We start from the raw sequence: 24,752 nt of genomic DNA on the forward strand, positions 1-24,752 counted from the left end.
TTTCATCATAAATTTTTATCATTTGTCCATTTTAGTAAGTTATAACAAAATTTACTTCTATTCTAATTTAACAGGCGAGGATACGACATTTTGAAGCGTGAAAACTACAAATAATAGCAGCAACATGAAAACGAACTGTAAGATCCCTATGTCAAAAAGTATTGCAATTATCAAAAGCCATAGGATGTAGTAGATGGTGTAATAAGAGCCAAGAAAACGAAGAGAAATCTTCGGTTGCACCCTCTCCGTAGCTGCTGAGCACGGCAATCGAACAGATGTCCCACGATGCTCAAAGAGTTTTGGTGACAATGTTCTTAATGTTTTACCAACGATGTTTTCGCTGTTATATGAACTCATGAGTTGTTCTCTGTACTGTAAAACAAATAAAATACAAACATGTAAGTAGAAAATACAAAATCAAATTGAACAACGAATTAAAAAATCCATTATAATTTCTTAAATCTCTCATACAAAAGATACAGCTTATGCACGAATCACTTGCAGTTCCACAAATCATAAATATGTAGGCTACATATAAGTAATTAGCCATTTACTCATTATCATTGAATCCCTTAGGAAATAATTTGAAATGACAAGTTTTTTTGGAAATGAAATGACAAGACTTACTGGTTAAAAGCTATCTGAAACAAGCTCGGGAGTCAGCTCGAGAACGAGCTCGGGCGCATGGCGAAAGCTCAAGAGGGGCTGGCTCTCTTAATCTATTATGAAACATTCACCAGCTTTTTCTGGGCCAAGGAACTAGAGTAACTACTCTTTCCAATTTTTGCAACAAACGTATCCATGTCTATGTAGGTCATACCTTTTCATTGATTCTTGAAGAAAGACGATACAGCCATCTGACGACCGAAGGTATCTCATAACTTCTTATTGGTTCTAAATCAACAGCTGCCTTTCCCTGGACATCAAAATGTCTCATCTTTTGCAGAATCTAGTGATACGACGAAAAAAATTACCCGATATGTGACTTTTTGGGAGATTCAAGATACATTGCGTGCAAAAACTACTAGGATTACCCCCAAGGCTTGTGCTCTGTTTTCATATTTCAATTTCTCTGAGGATTCCGAGCAATGTTTCAAATCAGAGTGAGGGCTGTTGAATTCGAGCTTGAAAATTGACTTGAATGCTCCAAGAGCGTGGTCTTTCCTTTGGGAGAGATGAGGGATACCGGCTATGCCTGCCCAAAGTCGCAGTAAATTATGTTAAAAATCTGCATATAAACAATGGCATGCTCCTACTGAGTTTTTAGGACACATTATGAGGAAAGGAGGGTCGAATGTTTAGCGGTTACCGGGAAAATCAAAGAAAAGCGAAGCAGAGGAAGACCACGCATTTGACAAGAGTTTAAGCTCATGGATGGAGGTATCCAGTGAAACTTTTTTGAGATCATCTGGGGATAGAGAGTTGTGGAGATCAATGACAGACAGCGTCCTGTAAGGACAAGATACTCAGAGAGAGATAGAGATGTGCTCCTACCCCCTTGACACAATGCTTAACAGTCACCAAAATGCTATTCTTTTAGGATGCGAGGAAGGAGGCTCTATCACTGTATTTGGTAAACTGGAAATGTGAATGTGCCCAAAGGATGCTTGACTAGTGGGTGATGCAAGGGATTTAGGATATGGGAAAACATTGAATTAGTAACTAAATGGAAACGAATACGACGGGAAAAGCCTTTTATCGAGATTTGTAGCATGTAGCAATTGTAGCAAGACTTATTTTCACCCCTTGGCAATTTTTTTCACAATCAAGATTATCAGGAAATTAACGATGAAAATTGTACTAAAAATTGTTCTTGTAACAACATCAATAGAAGCAAAATTTGAGACTGAACTGACAAAAGAGGTATCTTCCTTCTTGTTTTCTTCCTTGTAGGCATGAAATTCGAGAAAATTTATGGTCACAATAAAAGCCACGCCCCATAAAACGTATGACAAGATACCAAATTGTGTATCGTATAGTATTTCCCATTTCATTGCTCCATTCCTATATATTCAACAGGACCCCATCGTTCATGGGCCTAATGACCACTCACCTGCCATCTTCCACGGTCCGTAAGAGTCACTTTACCATCATCTTCGATTGTATATTCAGGTAACAGCCTGCCATCTTCATAGTAGTGGCTGGCTACAAAAGGCCTTGGTAGCTGTACATTGTGTCTCCCATCTACCGACATCATCGCTGCCTCACTCGGTTCAGGTGGGGCGAACTACGATAAAAATGTATCCATTACTTTCCACTTCATTAAGCAATGACATTGAGAAGTTAGAAAACCCCAGCAAGGTTCTGACGACAACTAATACAACAGAAATATTGGGTAGATGATTATTTGGGTTCAGTGGCAACTTTGATTTGTCAACAAGCGTAGGGTACGGGGGGGGGGGGGAGCACTGCCATACTTGACCTTGCAGGATGTGCCGCGGGACAGGGTAACCTTTTCCAATGAAAATTGTGGGACACAGTTTTTGAACTGCCTAAAAATTCTGGGACAGGGTAAAAAATTACGAAACCTACAAGGAAGAAATTGGTGACTTCAGTTTATTATGTTTTTAGAATTTTCTTAGAATGAGTGTGTTTGGGTGCAGTGGCGTTTCTGTGTTTAGTAAATATCATGAGATCTGGTACACTTATAGACATAATTTTGCCGTATTTTTGTCATACTTTTTATAGGACAAGGTTAGTAGTATTTCGGTTAGTAGTGCAAAAAGTATTTCTGCATACCCGTCATTTCCTAGTCAAGTGCCTCCCCTCCCCGGTTGCAGGAACGTGATGTCTTTTTCAAATCAAATATGATCTTAATCTTTTCAGAACATTCAGTTGTGTTTCAGCTTTTCAAAAGATTTGATATTTGTGTGTACCAAAGCTCAATTTGCTATCCATAGGCACACCTAAGAAGTCTCTTCTGACTTTATTTCATCTATTTTTTGGAGTTTTCAGTCTACCTTCAATAATTTACTAGAATCTGTATGCCTTGAAGCTTGATAACACAGTAACAAACCAACATTCGCGAAAAACAATTAAGAACACATCTACGCTGAACGTTAAACATCCGTTTTGTGGCCTTTTGTATTTAAGCGTAAAGATAGAATTGTGTAATCTCTTGATATACATACTTTAAAGATACGCGCAAGCTGATTGCAAACCATGTTGAGTCGTCCCTCCAGCTTTTCATCCTGAGATGCATCTTCATCTTCGGATCCACTCGAGAAAAACGTCCTAATTTGCCCCATAAAACTTTTGTCGACACTTTTCATTGACCGTCTTGCAATTTGGTCTTTAACTTTTTGCTCCTCATCAGCAATCTGCTGTGCCAATCCTTCCATCTAAAAAGGCATACGAGACTTGTGCATTGACAAAACATACTTTAATAATTGCAAAAAAGTTTGTTTTGGCCTTAACGGGGCACTGAAAACAGTCATTGACATGCCTACAAACTGGAGCCGTAGCATCAGTAGACAAAAATAAATGCCATTGATTGATTCGAAAATGCATAAAATCGAAAAAAATCTTTTTCCCTTAGAAAGAAGCGATACGCACAAAAATACTAATCTTACAATGTAAAATATATCATATAATTTGCAAGAATTCAACTTAAAATATTCAAACTCAAAAACGGCCTCTCTACATGCAACAAAAGGAGAAAAACAGACTGCCAAAGTGTCAATAATACAAGTGGGTACGACAGCTTAAATAATGTTAAATATAAGCATTTTTACCTGCTGCACAAAGAGTGGATCAAACAATGGTTCATACTCAAAGCCAGTATCTTCTAAGTCAGTTCCTTTATGAGGGAATTGAAATGCAGTGTATATTGACCCTAGGCGTTGCGTTGAGAGATGGTTGATTCTTGATTGGCTCGACGGTGTAAACAACGATTCTTCAGCTTTTAATTGAAGGAAGAGAATAAGTCACTGGTAGCACAGAGTAACCTTGAATGGTACACTTGAAAAGAATTAAAAAATCAAATCTTCAAGAAATGTTTCTGCATTATTGAAAATACCGCAAAATACACATTATACAGCAAAATTTCGAAATTTTAGGGGTCCGCTTGAATCAGATGTCCGTTTTGAGGAGGTTTTCTGCTTGTTGAGATGTCCTTTGATGTTAAAGCAGGAGGTGTATTTAACTACACATCCCGGCTGACTCCGACTTGCACTAAGTCAGTCTAATTTTAAATGCTATTGGTTTTTTCTACTTTGCTCAAGTCAAAAGTCGTACGTTGAATAATTAAGCAGTCGCTAAGTCGGAACATCATCTTAGTCCAACTTAATGAGATTCAACATTACACATATCAATTATTATGACAAGCCATCCAATACTAGTAAACAATTACCAAAACAATTACCTTCCTGTAAAAGCTCGGCAAGGTTCGCCTGTGAAAATACCTGAAATAAATACATAAAAAATCTATAGAAAAAGATTTTATGAAATATCTTGGTTACCAAACTTTCATAAACCACATTCAACCAAAGTAGCTGGTTGGTTGTGTCGAAGTTTGCTTATTTCGAACAAAGTCTTCCTTTCACAGTTGTCCCTATTTAGAGGCCAGCCTTGGATAATTAGATGTGAACAGGTCACCCCCGTTTTGTTATCGTTTCGTTATTGTAAGTAGGTTAACGCCCGTCTATTAAAGTAGCACGTGTAATTTGAAAACGGTTGAACAAGGGATTTTTTTGGTAAGTGGAATTATGGACGAAGAGACATTTTAGAGAGAGATTTTAGATTTCGTTTTAAGATAAATTTGGATATGAATTGATTGGATTTATTGGTTGAGGATATTCGTTATTTGTTGTGATTGTTTTCCGACTTTACCACATAAAACACATTTCAACGATAACCGAAAATATCCATTCAAATGATGCTTTATCTGTTATGTTCTGTACAATAAGTAAAATGATGCAAGAAAATTATCAGTTTTTTAAAGCTCAGTTAGAGTATATCAATGTTTTGAAAAGGGCTTGTGGTTCCTAACATTTGAGAAAATCAAACTTGAGTCAGTTTTTTTGGCTCTAGAACGTTGTGTTGGACCATAATCATAAATGACTCTCATCTGCTAAGTTGAGAAATGCTTTCGTGGGGCTACATGCCCTTATGACACATGTACATGGCAGGCTTTTCCTACTTTTCATAGAGAAACAAAGCTGTTTAAAACATCTGATCAAAACCGTTCAAAGCCTCTAAATTCTTATGGAAAATTTTTCAATAAAACTCGAGCAATAAAAAATAAATGAAAAATTCCCCAGGCTTACCTTGCTAACCCTACAAATAAACTCTACATCTTTGACAGCTTGCAAATCAAGTCGCATTGCTCTTACCATAAACATTCTGAAGAGTACTGTGTAAAACAGGAGACTGTGTTCGATGAAGACACTCCTAGACAATAAATAAGTTTTTAGGATGCAAAACTGTTGATATGAGCAAAAAAAACAGTTGATAAAGGGAATCGATTTTAGAAACATAATTAAGATAGAAAAATGTGAGTTCATGCATTGATTGGAGCAACATGTGTCCGGCCATTCATTTTAGCTTTTTAAGGATAAAAACAAGCTACAGAGAAGTCAATCTAGCAAATTAACATGTAATGGCAATAAATTATTAATTCGTGAAAAAACATGGATAATAATTGTCGCTTTTTGAATCAATGATAAATGAAGATCGTGGAATACAGTGTTGTGCATTACTCACTCAGAGAAACATACACCTATACTTACCAGGAGCTCAAATCAGTCGTTCCATCTTGCCCTGTGTTCTCTAGGTTCGACTGAGTTTGATATCTCCATGGCTGAATGTAACTCAGCCAGGTTTCAAGCACCTAGGGCACAAAATCACAAAAATGCAGATACAAATTGTCTTCTAACGCACAATCAGCCAATCATAGCATTCGTGACAAAATCAACTCAGATACCCTTGACATATGTCAACAAGTTTCATCCCTAAATGACTTCGATTGTATCTGGAGAACAACTTCGTGACTAAAATAACACAAGATACATTAAAATAGACTTCCCGTATCAAAGATCAAAAGCTTCTGGAAAAACATCCCCAAGGGTCTGACAATATGAGCAGAATTATCCCACTTTCTAGTTAATGGATTCGTTTTTATCGCAGCCTCCCGCTGTCTCTTCAGACCACAATACGTCAATTTATCGCTTTGAACCTTATGCTTGGTACGTGAGCTTTGACCTGTCTTCTTTCAAGAAATTTAACAAATGGCAGATCGTCTCATTGCTTCAACGACGAGGCTCAAGGCTTTACATTCGCGGATCCTACGATTTCGTATGTCGTCATTGTGTTTTCCAGAAGCAAATTTGCACTTGCGAACGAGTGCTAATTTCATCCTGTCGATCAGCCGGCTAAGCGCTTATATCGGGAAATTTCATTCCAAAAGCAGGATCCTACTAGCCTCGGAAAAATCTTTTCTCATATAAACTCAAGGTGGAAAGTACGAACATTTGTAAAGGAAGGCTGGATCTCATCTCTCAGCCCAAAGGGTACAAGGTGGGCTCATTTGCTCATAAAACAGGCCAAAGTGTACCCTGTTTATAAATATCACTGAAGAGAACGAAGTCATCAAAATAAAGAAAACATTTTAGAAATTCTCTGTGATAAAGGAAAAATCAGAAAGACAATGGTCGATTTTACTAATTTAGATGACTTTAGTCTAGGAAATTCAATTTTCTTTAGCAAAAAGGCCTTGTTTCTTCAAAAAGGTAATTCATTACTTAAATATCAAAAATAATGTAAAGTAATGTTTGCAAAAGACTAAATTGCGTCAAAATATATACCATTTTGAAGGAAGCGCCAAGAGGCCAATGTGCAAAGCAGTTCTTCAGGAACAGGTAGAGCTTTTTTTGAACGATTGATACAATGGCCCTACATGTAAAAAAGCACTTTTAAAGCACAAACAATTTCTAGCTGACGATTACAAAATTAACTCCAGTGTCAGAAAACAACGTGTAAAACCTCTTAAGCAAGTCATAAATATAATGAACTTTGAAACTTTAGGAGTATGATTGGTTGGGTGAGAATCATAATTACGGGTTTGGTAGGTCACAGATGTCACCCATAATTCCTTGCCTGAGGGGCATACACATTAGATAAGACCAGGTTCGGCTCATCGTCTGCTGTGTTTTTTTGCTGATTATTCTTAATTCTAAAAAATTCGAAAGTGTATGGTATTTTTCCTGTTGCATGCTTCTTACATACAACCCTGAGAAATTAATGTAGCGGTTTGAGCAGGAAAATATGCTGCATTCAAATTGCACAAAAAGACGACTTTCGCTCGCTAACACAAAGCAAAATCATTTCTAAAGCTAAAATTGATTCAATCTTATAACGGTTCAACGATCAGCCACTGGGATTATGATGATGGAAAGACATATGGGACCGACCACAAAGTATGGATTTTGTAAACGTTAAATTTTAAAGGTTTAACCCAGGGGGCTGTAGCCCCCAGCCCCCAACCCCCAACGCTGTACGATACTGTAAACATACCCTTTGAGTTCATCCTCTTGGCCAGCTGAAGAAGCAGGGTAGGTAGTGGAACTGCTACTGTAGGGTGATCCTTTGCCATTGAGAAACGTGTGCATGTGTTTTATAAATATTCGAACTAAAATAACCTGGTCATCAGTCGGGAGATAGTAATCCTGAAAGTAAACAATAACCAATCAAAAAGTTGTGCTGAAACCTGTCTAAGCACACGATTCCTATGTTGTTAGCCCCTACTCCCACTGTCTTTAATCCCTTTATCTCTAACCCCCTCATAGCACCTTAATCAAATCAAAAGAAAAAATCTCAAGGTGCTGTTCAATATCTGAAAATACTTAAGTAGACTTTGTTGTCGAGGCGAAAAAATCCTTCGCAAATGACCATAAATATTAGCTTTACAAGCCTTGACAGGATTTTACGATTTAAGGAAGAATCCGAAGGCTTAAATGTCTCCTGAATCGCAAAAGTCAGTAATTAATAATACATTAAACTCTCCTTTGAAACTAAAAAATCGTAGTTGTGGAAGGTAAGTGTCAGATAATTAAGAAAAATGCGCGAAACCATCGAGTTAATCCCGCAAATCCGAGTTGCACTTCAACATTACAAGTACAACCTAATTTCATTCACTCAAAAAGCACCTTTCCTTCCGGGGCTAGATGGGACAGGAGCTGAGTTAAATGCTAGCGAATCTTCGTTGTGGATATATCATCACATTGCTATCATTTCTTGATTATTTGGAGTAAAATATTATTCGCTTGGCAACTTGAATAATATGTAAAAAAGCTGTAAAAAAGCTACTTTTTTACCAGAATACTGCAAAAAAATTGATAATCATAGAACTAATAATAAAAATGTGCCTTGATAACTTTGCCTGTTTCAGTTTCAAAAAAATTAAGAAAAATTCTTTGGGCTTGGATGGTTCTACTTGAAACAATCAGAAGAAAGTATGCCATAAACGACTAGCAGGTTGACAGTCATCATTTTACGGGGGGATCACCTAAGAGTTTCATCATCATCGGGGGATCATCCATAGCACCTCTACCAAAACCGATCAAGACTTTTATACCCCTCGTCATTCTTATCACTTCTGCGATACTCAATCCTTTTGAGTCTTCGAGGTTGGCTTCATATGTGATGTGGTTCAATTGCCTTGAATATCACAGACTGGAGTCTATAATATCACAAAACATCACAGACTGGAGGTCTAATTTTCAACCTGCAAACTCGCCTTGCCCCCACACTAGTAAAAAAGACTTGAGAGCAGAAAAAGGCAGTTTTTGTTTGATATTCAAAGCCGCGCGTCTCAGTCACCTGCACATAAAACCCTCCTTTTTAAAACAGATGCAAGGTGTAGTGCTTGCTTAAAGCATTTATAAAATTGCATAAAGACATTGTTTCACGGGATGAGAAACAATGAAAAATAAAAAATAACAAGCAATAAGACATCAAATTCCTAATTCCAAACAGAATAATTAAAATTAAAGCAGCGGTCGTAATAATTAGCCTGCAGCCTCCTCCATGCAATCTTGGGTATCGCGTTTTTATGTTCTCAAGTTCCTTACTGACTAGACGGGAAAAAACGAAACCAACACGAAGCAAAATCAGCTGGTGGGCGCAATATCAACTTGCGTAGACCATCGTTAAGAAATACGTTTAAGGTGCCAATGTCGCTCTTGGCAACATGAATGGAACAGGTGTTTGTACACCGAGGGTGTATAAAGACAGTTTCAGCGAGTAGCTCTTGAAATTCACAAGAAGTGCGTTGTTTGTTCTAGAGTACGATTAACAGACAGTGGCACAGCAACTGTCAGTTTGGACTGCATGAGTATAAAGGAGAAAGAAATATTAAGATGAGGTGATTCGCCAGGGACGTGAGTACTGGGATTTGGTTTAAGGCAAAAAAATCCATGCGTACACAAAATGGAAAACGCACTCTTTAGAAGATGTCATTGAGATTGAAGTTTTGAGAATCAAACAGATTATGGCAAAGAATCTCTTCAATGCATCTGACTACATTAACAGTAATCCATATATTGTCAGTGCGTATGCAATATTAACTACCGCATGCAACACCCTTTTAATGAGAATTATTTGGAAAAGATGCCTACAATGCGAGACCTTCATTCTGCAAAATATAATCTTAACCGGGATCGCCGTAGCAGACATGACCTCGGCTCTTGGAGTAGTAGTGACACACTCTCTCAAGGATGACTCAAGAAAACATTCCAAAGAAGCCTGGCTGTATTTTTTGGTAACACCAGGGTTGATGATACAAGAACTTAACATTGTCTTGCTTACAATCAATCGCTATATGGTTTGCATCTACGGACTCGTGTACCCACTGATTATGACAAGATGGAGATTATGCTTCACTATTCTTGCTGTGTGGATGGCTGTCTACATTCTACTGATAGCAGCGCTTCTGGGCACAGGACAAGGCTATACCGCGTATTATTCAACGTCACATAGCACAGAATTCAAGTTCATTTGGGGCACAGCCCAGCTATCGTTAGTTTTAATAATCTCAGTTTTAAACATTCATCTTTATTCTTTTGCCAAGAAGAAACTCAAAAGTGAAAGAAGAATTGTCCCATTTGGAATGGGAAATGGGAGAAGCAATGAAGACAATTTGCTGGCCCGTAACCTTAAGCGTACAACTGGTACAGTCCTTTTAACTTTGTTCTATTCAATTCGAATTCTACCGCATGCAGTGCTAAAGCTTGTAACGGTATGGAAAAACAACAAGTCGGTTGAAATCGCTAGTGAGTTGGCCTTTTTGACTGAGCTATGCTCCAGCTGCTTCGATCCGATAGTGCCAATTGTTACCATCAAAATAGTGAGAGAGGGTCTGGGGAAAGAATGGCGTTCTATTAAAACAGCATTAATAAATTTAACGTCTAACTTTTTCTCTTAGAAAATAACCCAATGAACAAGGACAAACAACCCGAAAAAAGCGAGGGCAACAGCATATGCCCATCTGTAAAAACACTGATAGGAAGACTGAAAATATTCCTTAGCATGAAGCGTTCACGACCTGGCGCAGAATCACCAGAAGTAAGCATTGTGCCATTGTCTCTGGATTTAGTACCTTCAAGAGAAGATTCGCAAGAAGCAATAAGCAATAATATAAATTGTTACCACAATATCTGCGAACCATAATTAAAAGACACTTCAGGTGTAGTATCTCTTTACGAGATGTTTATGCAGCTTGGCTAGTTTTCAAGCTTACACATTTCTTTGGAAATGCATGATATTAGCGGAGCAATATTTAGCTTAGAAGTGAAGGATGAGTTATCAAAATTCACTTGACTTCACAATCGATTTTGGGCTCGACTTCACGCGCGACAGCTCTGTACTCGACTTGACTCTCCGCTTTGCACTTCACTTCACAATCAACTTTCCACCATTCGTTTCATTCAGTTTTTCATCTGAATGTCCACTCCATATTGTATTGAATTTTCCGTTCAATTTTCCACTCAAATACAACTCGACTTTGGGCTCAACTTTCCACTCGACAACTTTGCACCAGACCAAAGCGCCCAAGCGGAATGCGTACAACGCATAAAACTGGAGTATGAAATCTAACTAAAGCGTATAAATTAGTATGCTGGTATAAAATTTTAGTTTTCAACATCAGTATGACGGGGCCTTGAAAGAAACCGACGGATACTAAGGTATAGACAGGGAATTTTGCAGAACCATCTAGCAACCTGCCACCTGCTTAACCTAAGTTTTTAAAGTTGAAATCATAAGAGTAAAGGCCACTGACCATTTTAAGCCTTAGGAACATTCTGGCAAATGACCGGAAATTGCGTTTCTGGCATTCTGGCAAATGACCGGAAGCATAAAAATTGCACGGTCAGCAAAATTTCAAATTCCAGATTTTTCAAATCTGATGATATCATCAGAAAGAGCTTGCAAAACTTTGCAAAAATTATAAAAAGAACAATGTGATCTGACCTGAAGCAACAAGTTATAGCTGTTGAAATTTTTCGTTTTGTCAAACAACTTGCTTCATGAAGTTTCATTATAGTACAGACGCAGAGCAGTAAAATTGTGCATGTTATGATAGTTTACATTCCGATATGCTAAGTAAGATGAAATACACATCAAGCTTCAAAAATGCCCTCAAAAGCTATTTTTAGACTGGGGTACTAGTACCCAGTCTTCTTTCAGGTAAAGCATTACAACTTTTTAACTTTGCAAGTCATAAAACCGAAAGATTTTCTTTCTTGCGTTATTTGACGAGCTTAGAAAAAATGGGATGCAAAAACAGCTCTAAAAATTCCACAGAAGCAATTTTTAGACTACTGTTCTTGTACCCAGTCCTATATTAGGTCTTGCACCATAACTTTGTAACGATACAAGTTATACGGCTGAAACTTTGTTTCCTGGTGTAATCCGAAGTACTAGATAAAATGAAACGTAGACCTAGATTTAAAACTTCACCAAAGGTTTTATTTGGACTGAGGTACTTATACCTAGCCCACTGTTGGCTATCGCACTAAAGCTTTATGACTACGCAAATTGCACAACTGAAACTTCTCTTTCTGGCGAAATTTGACGTACTTAGTTAGATAGAGTACATGTCAAGTCTGCGAAACAAAGAAATCAACTACCTAAGTATCTATTAAATATATTTTATGATATAACTTGATGTGCTAAATACTTTAAGAGACCTTGTTGTTTGCTTTTTTCCAGTTGAGCTGTTAATAGTTTGCCACGTCTTTTAGGTAAGCTTCAATTAAAAACACTTATAATCCATGAAAATTGGAAAGAAATGTGTAGGAAATTGCTGAGCATCAACACATCAATTCTACAAGGATTAAGCAAAGTTTTCAGAAATGAAAATTAGGAAATTAGAATTATCTTCGAGCAAAGCTTAGGGTCGAAATGATCGTCATAAATACAATCGAAAGTCGGTTGGCAGTTTAACATGTGAAATTCTAAAAAATACAAATCAATTGGCCTTAAGTCTTGGGATAACACTAATTGATATCCGTACCAACCTGTGCGTAGATTCCTCTTGTTGAAAACTGCCGACCGCTAGCAAGCCAAAGATCACTAAATATCTACAAAGAAATCAGATAACGACAAAGGTGAATATAATACATGAAACACTTTTGTAGATCAAATGCTTGGAAAATATATTTTCTGCGATCGTATCGGTCAAAAGTTTGGACATTTGGTTTCATTTTCGGGAAAGAGCAGCCATTAAAATGGAAAGGTGAATAATTGCAACTGCAGGCTTTAAAAGAATTACGTCGCAAAAGATGGCCTCATTGAATGAAAATGAGAAAAACTTTAAAGAACTGTAAAAAGGAAGTAGACATATGTTATTGCAGTTAACATATTTATTACATTTTTTATGCAACAAATCTCCCTTGTATATATGTTGGTAACATTACTTCTGTAGTAGGCCTTACTTAGCTGTAAATAAGCTGTTATTTAAGCCTATTGTAAATAAATTGATAATACAAATACTAATAATAATAATGAAACTGTATATTGTTGGATAAGAGGTAAATAGCGGTAAAGAAAAAAGGTGTTATTGCTTAATGGTGTTGTATGACTTCCACTAAATGAGACGTGTTTTGATAAATTGAGAATGGCAGATATAACTGCAAACTTCATCGGAAATGACAAGCTCAAAAAAAAAGGCAGTATGCTAAATATGACTTGAATATGCAGAAAATTACAGACCAGTCAGATAAAAAAATAATACTATTGAAGAAACCTTGATGAGAGAGAGCATGTTAAAAACAAGAAAAGGACAAAAATTCAATAAGGAACGATTTGGTTTTCTGAAAGGAAGATCAACATTTCCCCAGTAAAATGTATTGGACCGCGTAGCAGAGTTGGGAAGAGGAAGCTCGCGTGGAGATATGTTATACTTTGATTTTATGAAAATTTATCTTTAAAAATCTATGAAATTTTAGATTCAATCGATGGAAAAAAAATCATGGACATCAATTACGTGCAGATTTTAGAAAATTCCACTAAGGTATAAACGGGTCATATTTCAATCATATTTCCGAAATTATCAGCTAAAGTAAGCGGTGTTTTGATTCTAGGGTGAAAAGTATGAGAATTCTATAAGCTACAAACATTTTGAGAATTTTATCAAAGTCTGAAAAATCATGTTTGACTAAAGCAACATAAAATGTACAAGCAACAAAAGACTATTTATCTAGAATTGCTAATGCCAAGGCAGAGAATTGGCTGTGAAAATAACAACAATTAAGGTTCCTGGCACGTTATTTGTCGCTGTTATTGGCAGCAAGTTTCAACGAAAATACATCAAGGAAATATCTCAAAAGAGCCGACAGACACAAGGAACATGCAGCTGTTAAGGCCTACTTATAAGAAAAACTGAATGGAAATGATCGAAGAGAGATCAACATTTGGTATCAATTTTATTAAACTTTGAATTTGACTAAGAAATATCTGACAAGCAGGTTTTTTAGAAATAAAGCCATTATATAACCCAATTGCAAGCAAGTTTGGTATATATCACCTTGTGGATAGTACAACAGTAGAATGGAAAGCTTGAATTTCCAGTGCTGTTTCAAAAATATATATAGCACATCTCTAGCATTTTGGAAGATTGCCTAGTTATATACCATTTTTATGAAAATCTCGCCATTACCTTCTGGGTTTTGCCTTATAGTTTTGTTATTAATTCCGAATTCCAAAGTCACTGGTAAAACACCAAAAGGGCATGTGTAACTAGCAAATAAGATAAAAAGCTCCTTTACAGAGCCGAAAAAAGACGGCGGTCACACGGTGAACGACCGTATGGAAGGTCATTTAAACGAATTGATTTAAGGCCAACGCCCAAATCCCGCCTGGTTTTCAATGCTTTTCGGAGAAAGGTTTTTGGATACAAGAATCTCTTTTCTTGCATATACACTTTGTTAGAAGAACAATTTCATAAGAACACAAGCCTCAAAATTGGTAAAAGTTAAGAATAAAATTAGAACAAGCTGAGGCTGAGCTACTGTAAAATGTAATTTTCAACAACGCTTCATCTAAAAAACGAGGACTTTTAGCCATATGTGGGTGCTTTTCGGTGAAACTCTTCGGCAAATGTCTCACTCACTTTTTGTCAAATGAGGCCTGAACACCCCCCACCCCCCCCCCCCCCCCGCTTTAGAGCGAAATATCTAGCCACCACACTGCTTACACTCTATTAATTCAAGACCAAATTAAGAACAGTCAGCCTGAACTGAAATTTACTGGTTGTTATAAAATAAGGTGTACTCAAAAAATTTCAATTTGGCAAGAATTTCTGCTTGAGTCACAATGCATCATTAGCAGTTTTGTCAACTAGCCGAAGTAAGACACCAAGTGTATTTGTCTCTATATATTGTAAACATCATGTGGATTGGCTCGTGCCCAGTCCTCGCTGTGGGTGTGAAATCAGACACGCGTTCTTTTATGTTAGAATTTCGGCAGTTGTAGTGTGGACATTTGTTAAATAGATGTGTTTGTATATATTTGATTAAAGAAAAGGAGTATGTTCTCAATGCTTCAAGAATCTGCGTGTGCAATCTAGTAGTACACAACATCATATATATTTTCTTGAACTGTCAAATTTGGCAACATTTTTTAATTTGCCCTAATGAATATCTAGAACATTACCGTCTGTTATATTTACTTTTCCTCCGAGACTCGCGTTTGATGAAGGGTTCCGAAAATTTGGCAGCTGAAGACAGCAGGCATCATTCCAAAGTGAGGCTTATTGAGCCTGATTTTTTGATCACATCAGCCTCAAAGCATTCTTAATTTATTTTTTTTGGTATTTGAAACTTTACTTTTGAAACTTTACTAGCAACATAAAGTTCGTTAAAACAATACTGAAATGTGTGTCAACAAAAAGTAATGTTGTAATATAAGTCTGCAGGGATTTCAATGGGGGGCCCGCGATAGCGCGCGAGCGTGCAGGCACGCGCCCGAGGTTATCTTTGAGAGCGATTAGTCGCGCGCCTAGTGATAAATATTTCTCTTGAAGAGCGCGATTACCGGATGCTGATAGGTCAATCCACTTAAGAAGCTCTTTTTAGAAACGCAAGTTTGACATCGAATCCTTGTTCCCACTATTCCGTTTTCATATGTTTCCGTTTTCCGATCATTCAGTTTCCGTTATTCTTGAGCCATTCCCATTGCTTTGGCCCACACTGTTTTGGCCAAAAACAAAAACGAAGGTTTTCCCATTACTCTGTTTTGTCCGCTTTCATATCCTTAGTTCGAGCTCATCTTGAAACAGAAGATGAACGAATTCGTTTCTAGTTGACTCCGTTTTCTATTCTCTCATTCAAACAATTCGTTTTTAAATGATTCTGTTCTCCAATAACTTCGTTTTCGCTGTTCCCATTTAAATGATTCGTTTTCAAACAACTCTGTTTTCGGTTGATAACTTAGAGCATCATTATAAAATGCCTCCGTTTTTGCGCGTATCAATGGTAACCCAAAATCAAAAACGATTTATTCAGCTCCGTTTTCCTACGAAAGCGTAGTAATAGGAACAGGGCCTGATTTCCAACGGACTTGCACATTATTAATTCCCTCTTTGCCATTTGTTGGTTAAACGGAGTCTTCTTTTTGTTTTATTTGCTACAGGTATTTTTGTCTGTTTTTTCTGAAACTTTCGTCACGTTTCTAAAGTCACTGAAACCTCTCTATGTCGCACAGTACCCTTCACGATAACTCATGAGGGAAACATGAACATAACTATACAATGTGTAGCATTCAGTTCATTTATTAAAAGTTTTGTCACGTTTAATGGTTCAATAGAAAAGACTTTATTGCTCTGTGTTAACAAATAAATTTGATTCGCGCGCCCCACTCTTATCACGCGAGTTTTTGGCCGCGCGCGTTGATTTCTGAACGTGAAAGCCCTGAGTCTGCAAAAAATGATGACATTTCGTTTTAAATCCAGTCTACCTTTTCTTTTAGGTCAGGGATAGACAGGAAAATATTTTCGGACTGAAATATTTCTCATGGTCCCCTGCAATCGCCTCTGTATGCAGGTATAAGCTCGTTCGTGAAGTTATTTGATTTGCGTTTATTATGCATAACAAGAGACCAAACATTGTTTTACCAGATAGACCAAACTTTGGTATCTTATATTGCTTTTATTGCAGCTTGCTCTTTGGCTCAACGAGAAATGCCCGCCAAACTGCAAAACAAAGATTAACTGGGCCTTTGACCAAGTGAATTCTACTAGAGGCATAACTAGAACAGTGCTCAAATGCAATCAGCTACCTTATAAGCAAATATTGCGGGTTGAAAATTCTTGCCAAATTGAAAACTACAAGCAACAACGTGCAGCCTGTTAGGGTCTTTACACTTTCATTAATTGTCAGTGATCACGAAGAAGCGTTGAAGCAATTTGTACCTGAAGAAGAAAGTGTCATCAAGTTTCGTAACAAGTCAAGGTGTTCTTTATAATGAAAAATTTGCACGGAACGTTTTGCTAACGTTGCCTTGCACATGAGAGCAATTTTCCAACGTGGCAAAGAATGTAAGACGTGATATCAGCCACATTGAATCATTAAAAATCATTTTTAATACGACACAGAATCATTATTCGTGTTACGTTGCTACACAGGCCTTCATAATATAGTGGTGACGTAATGGGAATTTCTTCATAGCGACATAAGGAAATTTTTAATTGCTGTTCTGAACAGCGTGGCTCACCTGCGCAAAAATTTCCGACTTCCATGACCCAGAATGTAGAGGACGAAGTCCAAAATTGGCTATGAATGAATTAACATCAACTTTGCAGTTACTGCGAGTTGATGTACCGCCGAATTTTGTGTAAAACTCATTGCTTGGTGAAGAAGTAATCCTAAAATTGAATCATATGACGATGTATCTCAGTATGCCAACAAAAGTCAATGTTTAAAATATGAAGCAAACAACTGCCCGGAACGATAAAAAATTATTATAACGATTAAAATATTGGTTTAAAATATAATATCTATAAAAATATGGGGTAAAAAGAAAGATTATGAATCTTTTATGCCCTTACAAAACTATAGGCGGCGCTTATTTGAGTTCAATAAAAACCTCTTCTTCTTCACCCTACAATTTATCAGTGTAATAAATTTTGAACTTCAGGTCTAACTTCTTAATATTTGATTATTGCTGAATTTTCGCTTTCTCTTTGTTTATATGTTTTGTCCAAATCTACCAGAGAAAAACTTAGAATACTCGCAAGATATGCAGCACTTCATCGAACAGCTGCGTTAATCACAATCAGAAAAGATTTGATCAAGAGCAAAAATGCAAAACACGTACGCTGCAGTTTTTAATCGGTAAAAAGTTGACACAGCATAAAAGAAAATTGTTGAAGAATAAAAATTTGAAGTTAAGATTTATTTGCTGTATTCAAATGTGAACTTAAAAAGTATCTACAAGGACTCTACCATGTACCTAACTACAGGACCTTTAATGATAAAACTTTGAAAACCATTCTTTGCCTTCTTATATTTACATCAAGTTGTAAATAATGCTGATTTTCTTTCCTTTAAAGTTTATTTTCAAACAGGACCCTTATTGATTACAGTACCTTTATGGCTCACCTAAAAAGAAAATTGCTGCTACAGTATTTATTTAATTTTAAGGCACAGCTTATAATTATTTTTGGCACGTCTTTTGCTTTATTATATACAAAGGAGGCTTGTAAAAGAGGGCGGCTTACATTGTTTTAAATTAGATCCTGCCAAGTTTTCCTGCTATCTTGAAGCTCAGGGTGACAATGTAGAAGGTGACAAAGAAATACTTAAGGGTGCTAATGATGACCCCTTGCTGGAAGATATTGTTTGTGGTTGAACTTCAAATGTCTATTTTTGGTTTAAGTAAACAATCAGATTTTTATATGTTTTTGCCCCCGTCATTTCAAACTAAGTATATCTGTATGGTTTTGTGGGTGAGACCATAGTCAATTGAAAATGGTTCCCCTTATAATCAAGGGTGGTTTTGCTGCAGCTTATAATCAGGGGTGGTGTATAAACAAGGAAGGCTTATAATCAAATAAATATGGTACTTATAATTGTTATTTTTGAAAACATTTATGGTTACAGCATGATCATTTTGACCATTGCTGAAAAACAAAGACATTGTGACCTCATGGAAGAAAAAGTGTTGCAATGTAAATAGAAATTAGATATTAAAGAAGTTTTTTATGTCTTGTTAGTATCTAGTCATTGCTAGATCTGATAGTAGTTTATAATTATATTGTGAATTTCAATACACTTGTTTTTCATGAAAATGAATATATGGGCAGCGAATGCTAAACTTTTCAAAACACACTTGCTTTGAAAGTATTGGCAAAGTTGAACAAAAAATACTTTGAAGCAATTAATGGCATTAGGAACAAAGTCTTCTACAGTTTGATCAAATCTGTGCTTCTGTACTTGAGAGGATCAAGGACTTGTTGCATAATAGAACTTTTCTTTTTTTCTTTTTTTGGTGACTGAAGCTTAAGATATAGAATTTTTCGATTTGATTACTTTATGGAAATTTTTAGAGCTTGATGTAATGGATGAGACTGAAATAAAAAAGATTGAAAAATATTTGTGTTCTTACGTTACTGAAACAGAACAAAATGAATTTCATCAAAATAGCCTGTATCACATCCATAATCAGAAAGGGAGGTGGGAGGGGGTGGTATTGGTTACACCTAATTGAAACAAACACTGTATAATTGGTATTTCAATAAATAAATGAAATTATCTACAGAAAATAACAGGTTTTGGCTAAGATAACAAGCCTCTAAAGAAAAACTGGCTAGGGAATGCATAAGATGTACCTTGGTGAAGCTAGCTGGCTTTTTGGTTCTTGGGCTTGTGTTAATTCTAATGGCAAAAAGTATGCCAGGTATGTTTCAAACAGGCTAATATACAATACATCACCATTCCAATCCATAGATTCCTAGAAAAGTAAAGACTTTCAAAGAAAAACAGCAAAAATATAAAAAGGATTAAGTAACGTTTTCAATGATGTAAATGATGGTAAATTGTCGTGATAAGGCAGTTAAAAGCACTTCGTAATAATAAATCCCATCAAATTACAAAGTGCTTCATAACTTTTGCATTGTTCACCTGCCATATTTATTTAAACGCAGGGTTTATAATTATTTATTGGCCCCATTTGCTGCAGTTTATAATCAAAGGCGGCTTAAAAAGGAGGGTGGCTTACATTGTTCTACCCAAAAATTTTGCCAAGCTTTCCTGCTATCTTGAAGAGTGTTATGATGTAGAAGATGAGGAAGAGATTGTTGTTGGTAGTACTACCAACTTCTTTTTTTTTGCTTAAGTACATAATCCAGTTTTTCGCATTTCATGGTCCTTCATTTCAAACCAAATAACTCTGCATGGTTTCATTGGTGCGGTTTATAATCAAGGGCAGCATACATTTTTTCAAGAACTCCATTTGCCGCAGCTTGTTAAACATTGAGGGTGACTTATAAACAAGGGTGACTTATGATTTAATAAATACGGTATAGAAGTTATTTAGTAAAAAATAAGATTGGTGTATAGCTACCTTTTAGGTGACAAGACTATGGCAGGGTTTATCAAATGTATGAGAAAACAATAAGAAACACCTAATTCCTAAGAGGTGGGACTCCAAGATCTACTATTTACAGTTTAGCGAGTATAGTATTAATCATAGAATCATTTTTTCATAACATCTCATTTTCATTTTAAATATTTTAAATTTACATTTATATGACTTGCTTTTACAGGCACCATAAAATCTGCATTACTGACAATGCTTAGAAATCCATAAATTTGGGACTTAGCCTTGGTTTGTTTCGATGACAGAAAATATAATGAAAATATGATGATGTATCACTTAGTATTGACTCTGAGATATGACCCTAAAAATGAAACAATATGTATAATAAACACTTAGAAGCTTCATTCACGTTGGAAAATCTGATACAGAACAGGCCTTGTCATGAGCAAACAACAGGAGAGCAGAGGAATGAGCCCCTAAACTGATCAAGGGGCTGATTCAAGCTCCTCGTGACTTAGCAGTGGTCGCTTATTTAGTTCATAGTTGTAGCGGATAGAAATATGTTCATTAGCTTCATCTAGATGGATTTAGCTTGACAGGAGTCAAAACTGAGTTGATGTAGCATGTCAGAGAGAGAGGGAAGTGGACGAGCTTCCCAGAATGCCTAGGGCATCCATGGAAAGGTTAACAAAGATAAAACTTTCATAGGCAAGGGTTAACGAAGATAACACCTTGATAGATCACTGTATTTTTTAGCTGCTTTAGTACTGTTTTTGTCAAAGTAGCTTTCAAACCCAACAGTGAGCTACAGCATGTAAAGGGGTTGATCTTTAGTTAAAACGACAGGATCTGGTTGATAGGAGTATTTATCATAGTATAAATCAAAGTATTAATCAAATTACTAGTCAACGTAATAATTAATTAGGGCAGCATTAATCAAAATAATAGCTAGAGGAACACAAGACATGCTAGAAGACACAAGGGTAGTGTTAGCAGCAGAGAGGAGGGAAAGGTTTCAACAGGCCTTTCAATTAAACAGGTACGGAAGTATAATTCAATCCAAATATATCTAAATATTTTCATCACAGGCCAACATGAAATCCACTGTCTGTGGAAATGATTTTTAAATATGTTGCATAATACCTTTCGAATGTTTGGCTGCATTATGTAAGAAAAAAATATGAACAAATAGTATTCCAAAGCATCTAAGCAATCAATTAAGGAAAAAATATAAGCAGCTACAAGCATTTGGAATATGTAAAAAGCATTTGAAATATTTAAAAAGATTGGAAATGGAGCAAAATCTACAAGGAGGGATCATTTTGGCTGAACAATTCATTGAATGAGATAATGGGTAAAATGACAAAAATATTATTGAGAGAAATAATTCAAATAATTGATAAGGATGTACTGGTCATCAATCAATTGAATACAACATAAAGGGTTAGCAACAAAACCAAGCTGCACATACATTCACTTATTACAAGACACAGTCTTAGAAAGTGAGCCCTAAGATGACCAAAAAATTAAGAAATCATTAGTACTGATCATTTAAACCTTAAGATGCTGCTCAAAAGTCTTTAAAATATGGGGTGGAAATGATTCCTTTTTATGATAAGACACATGATTCCTGTTTATTTGACATGGATAAATGAACAGAAAAGCTCCTTGTGATTGATTAGCTGTGATTTTTAATGTTACATCATGTTAGGCTTGTGTGTTTTTAAAAAGGAGCTCTTTAGCAGCTTTTCAACATAAGAAACCTTTGAGAAACTTGTATTCACTGAAATAAACAAATTATGAAGCCAAAGCCTATTTTATGAGCTTAAATTCTTATATAAAAAGGAGTGTATCCTTTCTAAAAGAAAAGGGATAGTTAAAGAAAAGACTTTTCATTAATAAGATGGGTATTAACTTTATCAAAGAAAAGGATACTCAGTTTCCTTGCTGGCAACATTTGATTACCTGCCGCAAAACCACTTTTCTGACCATGAAAAAATGATGATGTATCACTTAGTATTGACTCTGAAATATGACCCTAAAAATGAAACAGTAAATTTTACACGGAGAAGCTTCATTCACGTTGGCAAATCTGATACAGAATTAAAATGATATTGAAAAATATTTTGTAGACAGAACAATAAATTTTCCATAACAAAAACTGATAAAAAGGGGGTAATATTTACCAATATGAACAAACAGCAGAAAAGTTAGGGCTCCTACACTCAAGGACAGAGGTGTTGAACTCAATAGCTAAAAGGGCCACGTATTGTAAAATGTAAGAAGGAAGTCTTGAGCCTGATAGAAAGACTGTAAATCGAACAGCAAGCCTTTCAATGAAGAAATTTTTACGAGAAGGACTATCTGCCCATAGTTTTAAGGAGGAGGTGCTTACGAGAGTGATCACCCATCAAGCAATTATTTTTGAAGGTATGTCCTCCTGTAGGAAGCATTAAAATTAATGAAAAAAAGCATGTTTGCAATTAAAAAATGTATAATTTTAGTTACATACTGGCAGCAATGCAGATGGTAGATCAAAGGTCACATTTTCATTGACAAGCTTATCTATCAACTGAAACAACTTTCCAGTTGGATTCAAAAACTTCTCAACTTCTTTGAACAAGATCTCATCATTTCGTATTCTGCCATTTAGACTATTCAATCTCCAGCCTTGATAGTTACCAAATCCAAAAATTTCTGCAAGAAGCTCTGTGAAGAACTTTGTCAGCTCCTAAAATAAAAAAATTACTTCTATATGAAATTAATGTAATATTATCATTGACATGACCTTGTTTCTGTAACATGTACTGTATTTCCTTAATAATTGGCCCACCTTCGGAAATAAGTTTGACATTTTTCAAACCCTTTAGAAGAGTTAAATTTCACAGGCAATGGTTTACAGACATAAAAGCTAATAGCATAAAAGTTAATTTCAGAGTGGCGTTTTTTAGCTAGCAATGGTTTTAAACTTTTTAATAAGGTAGGGCTGTAATTATACTATCCTTACATCTTAATACAAGTTTTTAAGCTAATTATTGCCAAAAATCTTTAACAAGGAAGGAAGGCAAGACCACATGCTAATTTGTGTACTGTATTTCCATGTTAATTTTCCATGATAGTTTAGCATGACGAAACTGTGTATTATGGATCATCTTCATTTTAATTTCTCGATATTTACGGAACACGTGATCCAACACACCATACTCTATGTCAACTAAGATCTGAAAAGAACAGTAACTGACCATCAAAATGAAAGAAAGTACCAATCTCAGAGAAGAAAACTATTACCCCCTCCTTTATGTATTTAATCCAGTTTTGGAAAAATTAGAAAGACGGCCTTAAAGAAAATGGGGTAGACCCCAGTCCACCCCGTGGCAATCCCCTGGACACAGTGGAGCCATTGCTTTCAAATCAAATAATCAAATCTACTAGCAAATTGTTTGAAAAAAAATTTCAATTTTTTTCCTTTTCTCAGATAACACTTTGAAAATAAGCCGATTCAAAAGAAGGCAGAAAAAATTCATTTCAAGACATAGGGTACATGAATAATTCATTGGCAAATTGCCTGGGAGATGTATCCAGTGATAGTTTTTGCAAATATTTTGCATTCAAATATATGTTTAACATTTGCAAATATAAGCCTCAGTTGCTTCCAAGACAGGATATTGTGTGAAAGCCTCTACAAATGAGCTTGGATGCAAAAAATAATCTTTGAATGGAGACTGAACTTATATATAAACTCTTTTTTATAAAAAAAATTATAAGAACAGTAAAATGCAATTTTGAACAATATTTTATCTCAAGAGTGAAGATTTTTAGCCATGTGCGGATGCTAAGATTTTTAGCCATGTGTGGATCAGAAGATTTTCTAGCATGTCTTGTCACCTCCTTAGAGCGAAAAAGTTAGCAATCACATTGCTTACACCCTACAAGTTTAAGAATAAAATTAAGAACAGTCAGCCTGAACTTAAATTTACTGGTTCTTGTAAAAAAGGGGGTAGGCGTTATTTAGAATTTAATGAAATCAGAAGTTTTGACATCTCAATTTACTAAAGAACAGATTAAAATCGATATTAGCTAAATATCCTTACAACAGTGACAGGAAACTCTTTGACAATTTCTGCAATTTTCTCAAACTTTGCTTTTGCATCAGTCGTACTTTGAGCCTTGCTAATGTAGCTTCGAATATCACCAACAGGACTGTCCCTGTGCTACAAAACGGAGAAAAGCAGAAAATTTATATTTACAGCAACAGAGAAAACACTTTGCTTGAAAATTTCGAGAAGAATAAAACCGTTGTGTGAACGTGAAACTCGGGTGCATATAAGGCATGCACAGTGAGCAAAGTTTTTAGTGTTCCTAGAAAAGAAGCTGCTTCCTAAATATTCTTGCTTGGATTTTCATCGTAACTTTTTGCAAATATTAATACAAACAAGATACGAAAATTAAAGGCTGATGGAAAATTCCAATACATTATCCGGTCCTAAAACTGGCTACACTGCTTACTTGAAATTGTGCATAAGGACTCTTTGTGTATGATGTTAGCGTTTGCTTCGATACAAATGACGATCTGCTATCTGTCTCGAACATGTTCGACACCTGGCTTTCTGTTACACTACACGCATCAAGCCACTCCAACCACCAAGAGAAATCGCTTTTATTTCATTCAATTAAACTGCTTTGATCTTCCTGAATTTGAAGCTCGCATTTCGCGCCTT

General features: G+C 36.0%; 1 protein-coding gene across 1 annotated transcript; it reads right to left on the bottom strand.

Annotated features, from left to right (window-relative positions):
• On the bottom strand, window positions 1-24,752 carry LOC135683435 (sphingomyelin phosphodiesterase 4). The gene is made up of 18 exons (XM_065198681.2): window positions 24,541-24,752; window positions 24,126-24,245; window positions 22,547-22,765; window positions 21,970-22,072; window positions 21,178-21,239; window positions 19,325-19,446; window positions 17,209-17,359; window positions 12,516-12,578; window positions 7,513-7,664; window positions 6,804-6,891; window positions 5,730-5,830; window positions 5,268-5,391; window positions 4,364-4,403; window positions 3,735-3,901; window positions 3,132-3,341; window positions 2,054-2,227; window positions 821-949; window positions 1-372 (listed from the first exon to the last, which is right to left on the bottom strand). Exons 1-18 carry the CDS (start codon window positions 24,622-24,624, stop codon window positions 58-60), a joined length of 2,424 nt encoding a protein of 807 aa, XP_065054753.2. The 5' UTR covers window positions 24,625-24,752; the 3' UTR covers window positions 1-57.

The sequence above is a fragment of the Rhopilema esculentum genome, chromosome 7, assembly GCF_057945365.1.
Source record: "Rhopilema esculentum isolate cy_ngs chromosome 7, ASM5794536v1, whole genome shotgun sequence".
Lineage (NCBI taxonomy): Eukaryota > Metazoa > Cnidaria > Scyphozoa > Rhizostomeae > Rhizostomatidae > Rhopilema > Rhopilema esculentum.